General features: G+C 39.7%; 1 protein-coding gene across 1 annotated transcript in view; it reads right to left on the bottom strand.

The window, feature by feature from the left end:
* Nucleotides 1-2,337: 2,337 nt before the first annotated feature.
* Nucleotides 2,338-15,000, bottom strand: part of Mondo (MLX interacting protein mondo) — a gene marked incomplete in the record, with an annotated part of 120,292 nt that continues 107,629 nt past the window's right edge. The window contains 7 exon segments of the mRNA XM_070116990.1: nt 2,338-5,761; nt 6,035-6,288; nt 6,417-6,544; nt 6,795-6,945; nt 7,082-7,197; nt 7,353-7,669; nt 7,801-8,095. Coding sequence (XP_069973091.1) covers nt 5,634-5,761; nt 6,035-6,288; nt 6,417-6,544; nt 6,795-6,945; nt 7,082-7,197; nt 7,353-7,669; nt 7,801-8,095 — 1,389 coding nt within the window.

Raw genomic sequence — 15,000 nt, 5'->3', positions numbered from 1 at the left:
TCTCTCTCTCTCTCCCTCTCTCTCTCTCTCTCTCTCTCTCTCTCTCTCTCTCTCTCTCTCTCTCTCTCTCTCTCGCCTCCGATCGCCCATTCCAATAAGCCAAAGAAACTCCTGCTATGTCCTAAACGGGCATCTATTATCCATCCAAAACACTGTAAGCCGATCGCAGCTTGAAATGCTTCTCATAATCACAGTTAAGGGTTATTTTGGACTTATTCACGATAACTCCGTCCCTTTATTAAATTTCTGCACATTGCGTGGGCATTCGATTCCGGTTCCATTTGTACTTTTTGTATAGATACCTAACCAAAGAAGAAAAAAGAAAAGACTAGAAAGAAATATAGAATAGGAGTCTCAGTCATAACAAATAGGAGTCTGTACCAAGCATGCCTGATAAGTCAAGACCGACAGGTAATCTGGTCTCACGTAGCCACGACTTGTGTTGTGTTGTTACCTGTATGAACAGTGTCGCCAGGTCATCTCATTCACAAGTTCGCAAGCAGATTTGTTCCTGCAAGCGTAATTTCTCGTCGAACCAAGTTTTGAAAAGTGTCACCTTTGGGTTACAGTGGTTCTCTGTCAGTCAGTCAGACTCTGTCTTAGTCAGTTTGTGTCTCGTTCTGCTCTTTGCTGCTGAGTTTGAAGTACGTAGAAAGGAAGATGGAATTCTACAAGAAAACATCTGTCTCACATTTTCTGTTGTACTCATATGAAGAAGTCCCAAGTTCACAGATAGTTTCTTGACTAAAAAAATAGTTTTTGTTTGAAGAAAATTAGGTTTATTATTTGAAAATCCTAAACACATCTATGCTTGAGGGCATGTAGAAAGATGATATGAGAAAAGTCAACAGGAAAACAGCTGGCTCTTATTTAATGGTAAAAAGACAAGAGGATACTCTCAAGAAAGATAAGAAAATGTGCAAACAACAGCCTGTCCTCGAGTCATTGATATATACCAGCTATTAATGGGAATATCTTCGACGAAAGATACCTAGAGAGTAATTGAAAGTAAACACCTTTTAGAACTGAGAGAAATACTTACACCAGGTTGGAATATGAGCATGTCATCAACCATTTCATGCAGCATACTTATGCAGGTGCACACTTTTGCTGGGCTGATTTTAAGCGTCTCTGAACGAACCATAGATTTGTATCCGTTCTACAACTTTTTTGCAAGCTTTTGTGTTAGAAATGTGAATCTAACCTAGCATAACCCAATAACAAATTTAGAATATTAGGTTTAACATATACTATTATTACTTTGTCTTTAGCATGATTATCTGTACATTGTGAAATCAATGTTTAATATGATATAAAAGTATTGTACTATTTTCAATATGCTATTTGCATATATTGCTAACTGTAAATTTGGCAGGAGAAAACATAAAATGTTTTGTGGAAACAAGAGGTGCTGAATTATATTGCAAATAGTATAAAATCCTTAGATATTCAATTTGTTAAATGCAATACAGAATGTTATTTTGTAACTAATGTACAGGCCCAAGACCATGAAAAAGCAAATATAGACCTAACAAAGTGCATAGTAAAGATCCATGGAAGGCTCAGGTTCCTAAGATTTTGGAATTTGATAATGGAGTTTTGTAATATGTCATAATAGTACTGAAATTTATATTTTAAAAAGGTCATGTTATCTTTGCCAAACCCTGTTGCATGACTTCAAAACACTACTTGTCAGTGGGTAATAAAGTTAAATTGTGAGTCATTCTGTTAATTTCATTTTCCATCATCTTTGTGAAGGGACAATGTGCATCATACTATGTTGTTTTTGATTGGTTTGGAAACTATATGTATTCAAAAATTAAATGATGAACTATATATATTTGCAAAAACAGAATCTATTAACTGAAAGACAATTTATTTAGATTTCAGCTCTTATAGATCACCTTCACTAAAAACAAATAATTTTGATTGTTTATTATTTTTGTCCTTTGATAATGCTCGGGCAATATGTTTTCCATGTCAGAAAAGTAACTAAACCATAATAAAACATTCTACAATGCTACTCAGTCTGTGACATATAATTATGTTATTACTATTATTTCTTTATTAAATATTATGTATTGCACAACTGTTTACAGATATATCTATCCATCTATTTATCTATCTATATATCTGAACTAAAATATGATCAGGAATACATATCTTTGTGGCCAATACCTGCCTATGAACAGCCCTTGTGTACAGGTGTGGTAGAGATATGCTTAATACCTAAATCATCCTATTTCTGTTATGTGAATCATATTTATGCAAAACCTGGGCAATTAAAGTCTGCTAGCAAGTTTCTGTTTAAAGGATAAGCATTAAAAGAAAACACAATTATTTATAATAAATTCTCTATTCAGTTTAAAACACCTTCACATTTTTCCTCTCATACAAGATATTTAAATACACATTATATATAATTCCTATCATTCTTGACCTCAGATACAGAGAAATAATGCTTTCACTGTTCAAGAAAAAAGTATAACAAAACAAAAAATAAATATATACATACATACTAAATATATGATAATACAACCTCAGGGGGAAAAGTTTCAGACTTGGGAGACAAAATAACAACAACAACAACATAATCTTTGTAGTAATGAACTTAAAGGGAGTCCTTGATAAAGATTATCTGATTTCCTTTGTACAAAATCTTACCGGTCACACCCAAAAGATTTTCCCTCCTCCCAAGTACAAAGAAGAGAAGAGAAAGAAAATATGGAAGGGATAGAGTGGGAGGAGAGGAGAGGAGAGTAAGAGTGGGAGGAGAGGAGAGGAGAGTAAGAGTGGGAGGAGAGGAGAGTAAGAGTGAAAGAGGAAGAGAGAGAGGGATTTATGGGGAGGGAGGGAGGGAAGGAGGGAAGGAGAGGAGAGAAGGAGAGAAGGAGAGAAGGAGAGAAGGAGAGAAGGAGAGAGAGAGAGAGAGAGAGAGAGAGAGAGAGAGAGAGAGAGAGAGAGAGAGAGAGAGAGAGAGAGAGAGAGACAGAGAGAGAGAGAGAGACAGAGAGAGAGAGAGAGAAATTTTAGAACAGCCTGAGGAAAAAAATAATAATATAAATAAAATAAAAAGGACACACCATCAAAAGTATAATAAGAATGAGAGACTCGCTTACATGTGATACCTACAGGCACATGTCACCTAGAAAGGAAGCCACTTCATAATTTTTATCAACATTTTTTTGTTTTGTTTAGTTTTTTGCATTTATAGATAAAAAGAGATGCTTCCAAAAATCCCTGCGGTCTCTTGGCACAGCATAAAAATCATATATATATTTTAATAAATCCATTATGGCCTACTATTTACAGCATTATGGGTGAAGAACATGAGGAATATGAATGTTACTAAAGTGTCACCTTGGACAGATGACTCATGAAAGAATTTGTACTTAAAGCTGATGGTGATAGCCGCCCTACCATGCACATGTCTGTTCTTTTAATTTTTTCCTAATAATTCATACTTTGCATTGAAGTTCCTTTGATTTTCTTTTCTTTTCTTTTTTCATTTTTCCCATTTGGAAAACCTGATTCCAACAGGAAGCTAGGAATTAGATTAAGTGATAGCTATGCACTTGTGATAATGAAATGATTATCTTCACTTCTGTGATTAAACACTTTTTTGCTTCTGAATGACATGGTAATGATTACAAAATGTGTAGAGAAGAGTAAGAAAAATGGACAAGAGAAAAAGATTATGACAACGCAGAACAAAATTACTTTGGATACTTTCTGACAACAGAGCATTTCTCTCCTTATGGCATTGTGGGGGGAAAAAGTAAAAGATTAAAGTGTCTTACGCAAGAGTCAATAAATAAGTCTTAATGGCCTTCAATAAAGGTGTTTGATTTGTGTCATACAACTATTTCTTTATTTAAAAGTCAAGTCTTATTCTTGGACAGCCGACTGCCACAGAAAGAGCTAAATCATTTATAAATACCAGGCCATTGAAAGAGTTCGATAAGTCTATTTTCCTTTTTTTCTGATTGAAGGAAGGAGCTGTGGATGGAAAAGTTATCTCAAAATGACTCTTGAAAGAATTCACAGAAGAAAGAATTGTATTTTGTGCTGAAAACTACCTACAACACAAATTACACCTATGATGAAACACCTACTTTTTTCCTCATTATTTCTTGCTGATACTTAAAATGTGAGAGAAGAAGGACAGAGAACATTGCTGTCTGTCGTTTACAAAGAGGTGTTAAGAAAATTTAACCTGTATGCCCTCCCAAGTTTCCAACTGTGTGAACATCCACATCCCACAATAACTTTACAAATTGCTACATCCAAAAAATCATGAAAAGAGGTTAAACTTTCTTTCTTACTACTTGATCCATCAGCATAAGAAAGAGAGGATTCCCAACCTTCTAAAAGCTCAAATTCACTCTCCTTCTACTTATTAAGGCACTCCTGACTGGCCTCTTCACAGCAAGGTCACACTCCTCATTGAAGACTCGGACACAAATTTACACCGTACATTGTAATTCACATTATGGCACATTTGTAAGGATTGTACAAGGCTGAGCTCCGCAGCTGCAGGGTGTCAGCAGGGATCGTTCTTGTTACAAATATTACTTGTCTTTTAGAACTAATATAATATGCTCATCATTCTCTAACAGCACTTCTATCATGTTTTCTAAATGATACTGGCTAAATGAACAGCATTAATTAACACATCCATTTTTTCTTATACGTTGCTCAACAGACTGAGCTTACGGTTTTGGAAGGAAAACCAATAAAAAAAATAAAAAAGAGAGAAAAAGAAAAGTAAGAGAATGAGAAACAAGAAGCACGAGATCATCAAAGAATTTTTATCAACACAATATATAACTTTCATGTAACCTCAATTTGAAAGTTAATTGAGCAGTCCTCTTAATCCATATTGTGTTACTTAACATTTGTTTCTGCATGACTTATGGAATCTCATAGTATTTAACTTTCTTCAAAACAAAAAATAAGTGACATAAAGGGTTATATCTCCTGCATAACACTTGGAAATTACTGTCTTCTGAAATTCAGTATTTTACACTAGTGTAAAAAGTAAAAATATATGGTTATGAATTTTGTATACATTCCATATATATATATATGTGTGTGTGTGTGAATACAAATATATACATATATATAAGTAGATATATGTATATATATGTATGTATATATATATATATATATATATATATATATATATATATATATATATATATATATATATATATATATATATATATACACATACACATACATACAAACACACACACATATATATATATATATATATATATATAAAATGTAATATATGAAAAACCTGTCCCAGGAACTCAAAATTTACAAATTTCAGAAACCTCTCTCAAAACTGGAAACGATGACTTTATCATACACGTTAAGACCTAGTTTCCCTTCCATCAGTGGTGTTGGTATTGCTGCCATGAAAAGAAATGAGGAGAAGAAAAAGAAAATTTAAAAATCACAAGCAGCTTCACACTGGCACCTGTTACATCAACATTACGAAGCAAAAGACGTTCAGAACATCAGCTCTCCCAATGTGTGCACTGCTTTCCATCCTGCTGTGACAAGCAGGCAATGTCTTTTCTTCTCCTGGCTTTTGGTAGGTGGGAAAGATTTGTAGCCTTTGATCACCGAGACGTAGGGTACCTCTCTCCTTCCTGCTTTGTGACGCGGCGGTAGATCTCCTCTGGCAAGTTTTCAGGCTCAGCCAATACATTGGTGGTTGTGCTCAGCTTTCGCATTGAGTTTGAAACCACTGTGAAAAGAGAGTGCAGGTGTGAAATCAATGACTTAATTATATTTATGGTGTTCAGATGTAAATAACTGTAGGGCATATCAATACTCTTTTTTCTTTTTTCAACAAAGTGACAAATCCACCAGGTATATAGCTACCTTGTTATATTAGTTAAAATTGATTGGATACTCAATTCAAAATGGTCTTCAAATGTAGTTCATTATTAATTTGGTCAGTCAACACATTATCTATACATCAATAGAAACAAATCAACACTTGATAGATGATACTTACAGGGACGTAGGACATTGAGGGAACACTGCTGATCCAGCCAAGCTAAAGAAGAACGGCACAGGTCATCCAAAGAATTGATGCTTACACTGTTATTGTAGGACTCTAACAGTGGCTCCGTTATAAGTGAAAAAATCCAGAATTTCCAGTTCGCTAGGGTACGTTCCCGAACATAGTTATTGAACATTTCCTTGAGCTTGCTATGACGGGCATGTGTCATAGGGGCACCAGTGGCAGGCAGTAAGGATTGTGCATTGCTGTAAAAGGAAAAGGGAAAAACATTAACATATAAATTTACATGAAAAATATAAAAGCAATGAACATTAGGGCAAGTCAATCCTATATATCAAAAGCATGATGTTTACAAACGATGAAAAAAGCCTACCTTATCTCAAGACTGAGGCTTTCAATCTGAGCACGGAACTTTTCTGCTTGGTCACTCAGTTGTTGCCTCTCAGCTTTCAACTGCTGGATGTACTCGGCTCCTTTTTGTAGCATGGCTGCTTTACTTATCTGGAAAATTCATAAACCTTATTACTCACACATTCAGTCAATCTGGTTTCTTTCCTTGTGGCTTGCAAACTTTTATGAATCCTATTTCATCCTACGAGCAGCTGTATGTCTTAGGGGGAAACACATCAAGAAAATATAACATACTTGGGTAAAAAATAATTTATTAAAAACAAAAATAATAACTGCATGTTATAGTTCAACATGGCATTATATATCTATGGTGTTGGTTCCAATTTCTTGTATGACTTACCTTTGCATTATGATTTTGACTGATGGAAGGAATAAGTTGATGCATTATGTCAAAATTATTTTTCAAGTTTGACCGACGTTTTTGTTCTGCATTGATATGGCAGACTCGTCTGTGTTCTTTGTATTGCACACGTTCCACATCACTCTTGGGTCTGAAAATGAAATGCAGTTTTACTGGATTTGCAAGTTTCAGAAGAAGTGAGGGTATCTACATAAAATGTCCAAAGAATTCTGAGGAAGTCTGTGTAGAATGTAGATGAAGCAGTACTTGTTAATTGTAAAACATACCTGAAAGCTTTTGTAGGTGGTGAAGGGACATTCATCATCAAGGGTGAAGAAGGTTCTGGATGAGGTGGAGACTGCTTTATTATACCCTGTGGTGAGCATGGACTCCATGGTGATAACTGAAAGGAAATTGAAATAAATTAATTCAAACAACTGCCTCTTTTATTGCCGCACCAGACATAACCTATAAGAAATTCTGTCCTTTCTTTCAACTTTCACTTAGAGAAACTCAAACTACTCCACAGAACTCAAAGAGCCAACCTTCCAAACTAACCTGGCTGAAGCTCTGTGTCTTGAGGGTGGAGGGGGTTACTGCAGACAGTGTGATTGGTGGCATGAGTAGGGGTGTTGAGACACTGGGCTTGATGTTGGTGACGCTGTTGATGCTGCAGAGGCTAGAACTACTGCTGCTACTACTGCTGCAGCTGCTGTTGCTAGAGTTTCCAGTAATAACCCCAGGTATGACCAAGGAAACTTTGACGTTGTTGCAGCTCTTGTTGTTTCCCAGGTTGTTTAGTTGGTTGGTGCTGCTGATGGTTGCCAACTGATTTGTGTTGATTGGCTGGCTATTGCAACTGACTGAATAAGACCCTGAAATAAAAGAAAAAACATCTTTATTTCCTCATAAGATGCATAATTCCAGATGTTCTCACTTCCATGCCATGATCAATTTCCTTTAGCGTGACCCACACCACTCTACATTCTTTTAGCCCACTACAGACCTGATGTAAGAAGTTGAGCAAGTAAAGCTGATCCCGCTGGTGAACTACTGGGGGCAATCACTGGTGCAGTCACGAGAGATGTGCCTGACGCCTGAACTGAGGCTGTGGGGGGAGCAGTAGGGGCCACATGCGACAAGGAAGTGGCTGTCATTGAGTTCAGAGCTGGAAGCAGGTGTGGCAAACTTGTCACTGGCACAGAACTGATCACCTGATGGGGGGCCAGGGAAGGTGATCCTACGAGGCCACTGCTGCTGTTACTCCCACCTGAACTATGGGAGCGTCGTCTAGGTACAGCCTGAAATTGGGAGAAATTTGTGTTTTAAATATCAATTTGACTACTGTGGTATATAATAGTCATTGTTCAGTTAGGCAAGGAAAATAAAATGCAACAAGTTTCCAGATAATGACATTAACTCTCCATCTATTACTATATCTATTTCACTTATATTAAACTTCAGAGTCAAGAAAAAATGAAAATGTTAATGTGGAAAGTGAAAAGGTAATTATGAAACAGAAGTCTATATTGCAAATTAAATAAAATTTCTTTGTATTCAATTATATGATTAAATGAAAGATAACCATTATTCTCTTTACATCTTTACTAGAGTAATCACTGCTATTAGAATAAGCTCTAATGGGTATACTGTATACAAACACAAACAAACACACACACACACACACACACACATACACATTTTGTCTCCCTACCCTCCCTCAAAAAACAAACAAAGAAAAAAAAAGAAAAACAACAACCACATTTCATAACAATCTGCTTTTCTATCTATGAATGTTTCAAAATACTTCTCATGTAATATGAACATTTTCTTAGGACTAACACCTGTTACATGTTAATACTTTAGGCTTACATGTGTCCTTTGTAGTCATAACCAGAGTAACCATTCTCAAATACTATTTTTCATCAAATCCATTACGGTGCTTTATAGAATGTTTTGATTCAACTCAAACTATAGTTTACATACAATACAGCTAAAGCAAAAAGTGACAAAAAAAAAAACAGAGAGAGAAAAGATGCAAAAGATGCAAAATGAACTATTATTCCAGACAGAATGTAATTCTGGTATCATATAAATCAGGTTTTCTCTTGGAATTACAACAGGAAATAGAACAGGAAGAAAAAGATATGAAGAAACAGGAGGAGAATGAAGAGGAAGAGGAGGAGAAAGAAACAACAGAAACATTAGTATTAGTAGTTGTTGTAGTAGTAGTAGGTGAGTATTAGTTACAGTAGCAGTAGTAGTAGCATTTGAAGTATCATTATTATGATTAGTAGTAGTAGAAAAAATAACAAGGACATGGCGATGAAGGGAAAGAATTCTGTACGCCCAACAGATTTAACATACGGCAGAGCAGGTGTATCCCATCTGTTGTACATGTGTGACATCAAACCTATAAATAACACCTGAGATCTTATCTCTCCTATCAGAAACTGCCTGTTTGCCATCCACGTTACCCTAATCTCCAGAGATTGTGACTTTACACTGTAACTGCCACTCTAACGAATATCAAATAAACATCTTTGCTGTTTCCATTGCTTGTTTGTTTGTCTGAGGAGGTACTGACCAGGAAGAAAGTGACATTTGAAGTGTAGTAGCTGAGTTAGTTTATGTGTGTAAGTAGGTAAGTTTGTAAATATATCTGTATGTGTAAATATATATGTATGTATATGTGTATCTACATGTGTATGTATGTAATTATAATCAATAATATAATTCAGTTAAATTCCTGACAGGCTGTCTGTTTATTTTTGCACACCTGCTGTTTGCAAGGAATGGCCAAGGTTACCATCCACTGGCATGAGGTAGTTGAACCCAGGTCAGCAAAATTGCTAGACGAGAGCGCTACCACTGCATTACACAGCATGTACCAGTGTATAAATCTACATCCGTGCTGTGAGGACTGCACTTATGCTGAACTATGTCTATCGCCTCAAGTGATGGACCCCCCTCCCCCCCTTCCCCGGTGCCCCGTCCTGTTCCCAACTGCCTCCGCTTTCGCCCAGTTACCAGTGCACCTCCTCCTCCCCCCCCCCTCTCCTCCAGCCTCGCTCACGGCCCCCCGAAAGCCCACCTCCCCCCCCTTCTCCCTCCTCCCCCTTCTCCCTTTGCCCTTTGATAGACATCGCTCAATAGAAGTTGAGGTGGAGAGATGTGGGTAGAGGAGAGGAGAGGAGAAAAGAAGAAGAAGAAAAAAAAAAATGGAATTAATGAAAAGGAAGAGTCTGGTGGAGGAGGAAGAACGAAAGATACCAAAGAAATACACATAAGACTAGAGTGACAGATGGCGGTATATGAACGATTACCTCCACTCCCTATGCCATTAATTTTAGGGAGTCGATGGGATTCAAAAAAGGAGAGAGAAGACATAGATAAACTGACATACATACATACATACATATACATACACACACACACACACACACACACACACACACACACACATATATATATATATATATATATATATATATATATATATATATATATATAGAGAGAGAGAGAGAGAGAGAGAGAGAGAGAGGGAGAGAGAGAGAGAGAGAGAGAGAGAGAGAGAGAAATAAAACCCAACGTTCCCGGTCATACCTCGCGGTCATTTCCCTGCAATTACATTGCGCACGAAACTGGTCATGTTTAAAACCCACAATAGAGAAAGAAAGGAGAAATAAAAACAGACAAAACACAATAATGAAACGTGCCGAGCTACCCGTGCGAGGCTGGAGCACGCAAAAAAGACGGAGAATCAAGAATCAGAGACATATTTTGATTTTTGTTTTGTTTTGTTTTTTGGCGGGGGGATAACGTGCGTATCTGTACTAGTGTATATCTCGATTTCTATATACCACTGTGTAATCTGCACTGCCTTGAAAATCTGGATATTGGAAAAAAAAAACAAAAAAACAAGACGACGCCAACAGGTATATCACATATGCGAGACAGTATCACTAACCACAATGAAAGGGAAACGGAAAGAGAAAGTTAAATGCAGATACGGAGGAGGGAGAGAGAGAGAACAAATGAGAACAGTGAGTGAGATGTATGGAGTCTAGGGGGCGCGACGAAAAAAAGGACAGCTAGTGGCAGACATGAAAGAATGTGAATATATATGTGTATGTGTATGTGTGTGTGTGTGTGTGTGTGTGTGTGTGTGTGTGTGTGTGTGTGTGTGTGTGTGTGTGTGTGCGTGTGTGTGTGTGTGTGTGTGTGTGTGTGTGTGTGTGTGTGTGTGTGTGTGTGTGTGTGTGTGTGTGTGTGTGTGTGTGTGTGTGTGTGTGTGTGTGTGCGTACGCGGATAAACGGGCTACATGTCTCCTCACACGCACACATGCATACACATAAGTCCATAAAATACAAACTTAACTCCCGTTAATAACCTCCTAGGAACTAGCCGTCCGACCCGACCCGATCATAAACGGACAGCTCCCGCGGTCCGCCTCGGGTAGCCAGCCAGTGGATCTGCCCTAACAACCTCCCTCCCTACTTCCCCTCCCTCCCTCCCTCCCTCTTCCCCAACCCATCCCAACCTCCCCACCTCCACCCTCATTACCCATTCCCGTCATGCCCGGGCAAAGCCAGAGGTAAACAAACCCCATGCACGGGCGGCAACAGCATTCAGCGACCTCCCGCCCTCCCGCCCTCCCGCTCGCTCCACAACAACGTAATGACGGCGTGCTCTTCCACGGCCGCGCTCTCGCCGCCGTCCCTGCCCTCCTCTTTTCCGTTATATGTTAATGCCGTTTTGTCGCGCCTATAATGTCCCCAAAATACATGTCGTGCACCTTCATCTCGTCCTTTTTATTTGATATGTGATGGAATCATGTCCTACAAGCATGACTTTACAGCTGCTGGTGGTGGCGAGGCTAATGAAGGAGGAGGGGGGGGGGAGTAGAGGTGGATGGGGCCGCTGGAGGTGGATGAGAATGAGGGAGGAGAAGGAAAAGGAATAGGAGGAAGAGGATGAAAGAGGAAGAAGAGGGAAAAGAGGAAAAGGAAGAAGAGAAAGAGAGGAAGGAGGGAGGAAAAGGGGGGGGGAGGAGGAAGAAGAGGAAGAAGGAGATAGAAGGCAGAAAAGAGGAAGAGGAAGAGAAGTGAGAGAGGGGGTGGGGGGAGCTGAGAGGGGGAGAGAGACAAGGAGAGGAGGAGGTGCCTACCACAAGGCCATCAAGTGATCCTACCCCCCCCCCCCACCCTCAATCCACCTCCCTAACCAAACCCTTACGACCTACCCCTCCCCCTCCCCCTCTCTCGCTCTGCGCCTGCTCCTCGTCCCCTTCCTCTCCCCTCCCTATTGGCCCTCCTCTCCAATCTTCCCTCCCTCGCCCTCCCCATCCTCCTCCCCCTCCCTCGCCCTGTCCCTCCTCTCCCTCCCTTTTTGGCCCTCCCTGTTACCCCTCCACTATTTTCTGCTCTCCCTCCACCTCGCGCCAAGTACAAGTCGGTTCACAGCAGACAATAGCCCTCGAACGTGAGAGACTGAGAGAAGAGAGGGAGAGGTAGAGAGAGGTAGAGAGAGGAAGAGGGAGAGGGAGGGAGAGAAGGAGAGGGAGGGGAGAGAGGGAGAAAGAGAGAGAAGGAGAGGAAGGGGAGAGGGGGAGAGAGGGAGAAAGAGAGAGAAAGAGGGAGAAAGAGAGAGAGAGAGAGGGAGAAAGAAAGAGAAAGAGAAAGAGAAAGAGAGAGAGAGAGAGAGAGAGAGAGAGAGAGAGAGAGAGAGAGAGAGAGAGAGAGAGAGAGAGAGAGAGAGAGAGAGAGAGAGAGAGAGAGAGAGAAAGAGAAAGAGAAAGAGAAAGAGAAAGAAAAAGAGAAGAAAGAGAGAAACAGAAAGAGAAGAAAGAGAGAAAGAGGATAGAGGGAATGAGAGGTGAAGGGGGAGGAGGGGGAGGATGGATGGGGGGTCGCTGCAGGAGGAGGAACTTGGCTCCAGACAATGCCATCTGGCCTCATTGAAGTCATTTTTTCTGCTGATAAGTGTAGACCAGACATTACCAGAAATTAGGGTAACACGCTGGACGCATTACACTCATACGAAGGCCATCGTCATTAATTAAGGGCAATTTGGGTTAATTAGCACCGACTAACGACAACATGGACTGACGCAGATCTCTCTTTCTGTCTCTCTCTCTCTCTCTCTCTCTCTCTCTCTCTCTCTCTCTCTCTCTCTCTCTCTCTCTCTCTCTCTCTCTCTCTCTCACACACACACACACACACATATATACCCTAACACGCAAGCACACACACTCATACCTTCACACACACAAGCTTACACACACATATATTCACATTCTTTCATGTCTACCACTAACTGTCCCTTTTTCCGTCGCGCCCCCGGACTCACACAGTCACACACACACACACACACACACACACACACACACACACACACACACACACACACACACACACACACACACACACACACACACACACACACACCACAATAGGGAGGAGATATTCAACACCACAAACGTATCTGTTCCTTTATTCAATTTTCAGCGATAAGTACTGCTATTAACCTACTACCTATTAGCTATTCGACCGTGTGTTAACTCATTAAACATTTTTTTAAATTGCCAATGCACGTTTATTCCTACAATAGCGATAATGACGTTATAACAGCTGTGTAAAAATGAAGTGGGAAAGGAGAGAGAAGAGAGGAGGAGGGGGAAGAGAGAGGAGAAGCAAACGGAGGAATGGGAGGAGAGAGGTAAGGAAAGAAAGAAAAGAAGAGAAAAGATAAGAAAAAACAAGAAGGGAAAGGAGAAGAGAAAAAATACATTAAAAGAGAAAATCACAGAAAAAAACGAAGAAAAGAGAGAGAAAAAAAAGACAACCAAGGAAAAAACAGAAACAGAAAGGTAAGAAGAGAAGAGAAGAGAAGAGAAGAGAGGATAACAACCCCACAGAGAACAATAAAAGAGGCGACGAGGAAACCCTCTCCCACAGCGCCGTCCGGGATTTTTTTTTTTTGAGTCAGTGTTGCCAGTCATCACGAGGCCAAACTTCCAAAGCTGGCAACGCTGACTCTTACGTTTCAACGAGCTGGATAGATAAATAGATTGTTTGGCTGAGCAAGGGGGTGGGTAAGCGAAAGCAAGGAAGGGAGAGAGAGATAGAGAGGGAGATGGAGGAGAGGGAGAAGGAGGGAGAAGGAGGGAGAAGGAGGGAGGAGGGAGAGAGGAGGAGAGAGAGAGAGAGAGAGAGAGAGAGAGAGAGAGAGAGAGAGAGAGAGAGAGAGAGAGAGAGAGAGAGAGAGAGAGAGAGAGAGAGAGAGAGAGAGAGAGAGAGAGAGAGAGGGAGAGAGAGAGAGAGAGAGAGAGAGAGAGAGAGAGAGAGAGAGAGAGAGAGAGAGAGAGAGAGAGAGAGAGAGAGAGAGAGAGAGAGAGAGAGAGAGAGAAGGGGGAGACTGGATAGGATAGATGGATAGATAAATAAAGAGAGATAAACAAACCAACAGCAGGAGGATATAACGAATCAATCCGACACGCCATTAAGTGCGGCTGGACCGAGATACCAACAAAGTAGTTCAACAACCCAAGAAAAAAAAAAAAAAAAGTTAGCTGGCATTTGAACTGTCATCCAAGTTTCTCTCGACAGCCATTAAAATGACAACCGCGCCGTGACAATGACGGGGTCTTTGTCCCCCTTTCGTTTTTTTCGAATTCAAATGCCAAGGCAAAGCGGTGCTGGTTTGCAATTTTTCTCTTTCCCTTTTTATATAATTTTTGCAATTCATACTATTGTTTATTGTTGCTGTTGTTGTTATTATTATTGTTGCTGCTGTAGTAGTTATTACCATAACATTATCATCATCATCACTACCTATTGTTACCGTTCTTAAAAGTCATAACTATCATCAGTAATCATTATTATTGTTTTTGTTATTACCATTATCATCATTATCACTACCATTATTATTATCATCATTATTATTATTATTACTATTATAAGTAGAAGTAGTAGAAGTAATAGTAGTAGCAGTAGTAGTATTAGATGTTGTGCAATTATCACTTCCTTCAGCAACGCGTTCCTTACCCCACAAATGTTGCTGGTCATTTAAGTTACGAGGACACAGCGAAAGGCCTAATACATCCCATTGTCAAAGCTTATTTTCGAAACTAGGACTACGGAAACCCACGGCCCACGAAACCCTCCATCGACAAGGCCAGGGTAAGAAGAGTGGATCTCCAAG

The sequence above is a fragment of the Penaeus vannamei genome, chromosome 39 (assembly GCF_042767895.1).
Source record: "Penaeus vannamei isolate JL-2024 chromosome 39, ASM4276789v1, whole genome shotgun sequence".
Lineage (NCBI taxonomy): Eukaryota > Metazoa > Arthropoda > Malacostraca > Decapoda > Penaeidae > Penaeus > Penaeus vannamei.
This window is presented reverse-complemented; position numbering and strand designations above follow the sequence as displayed.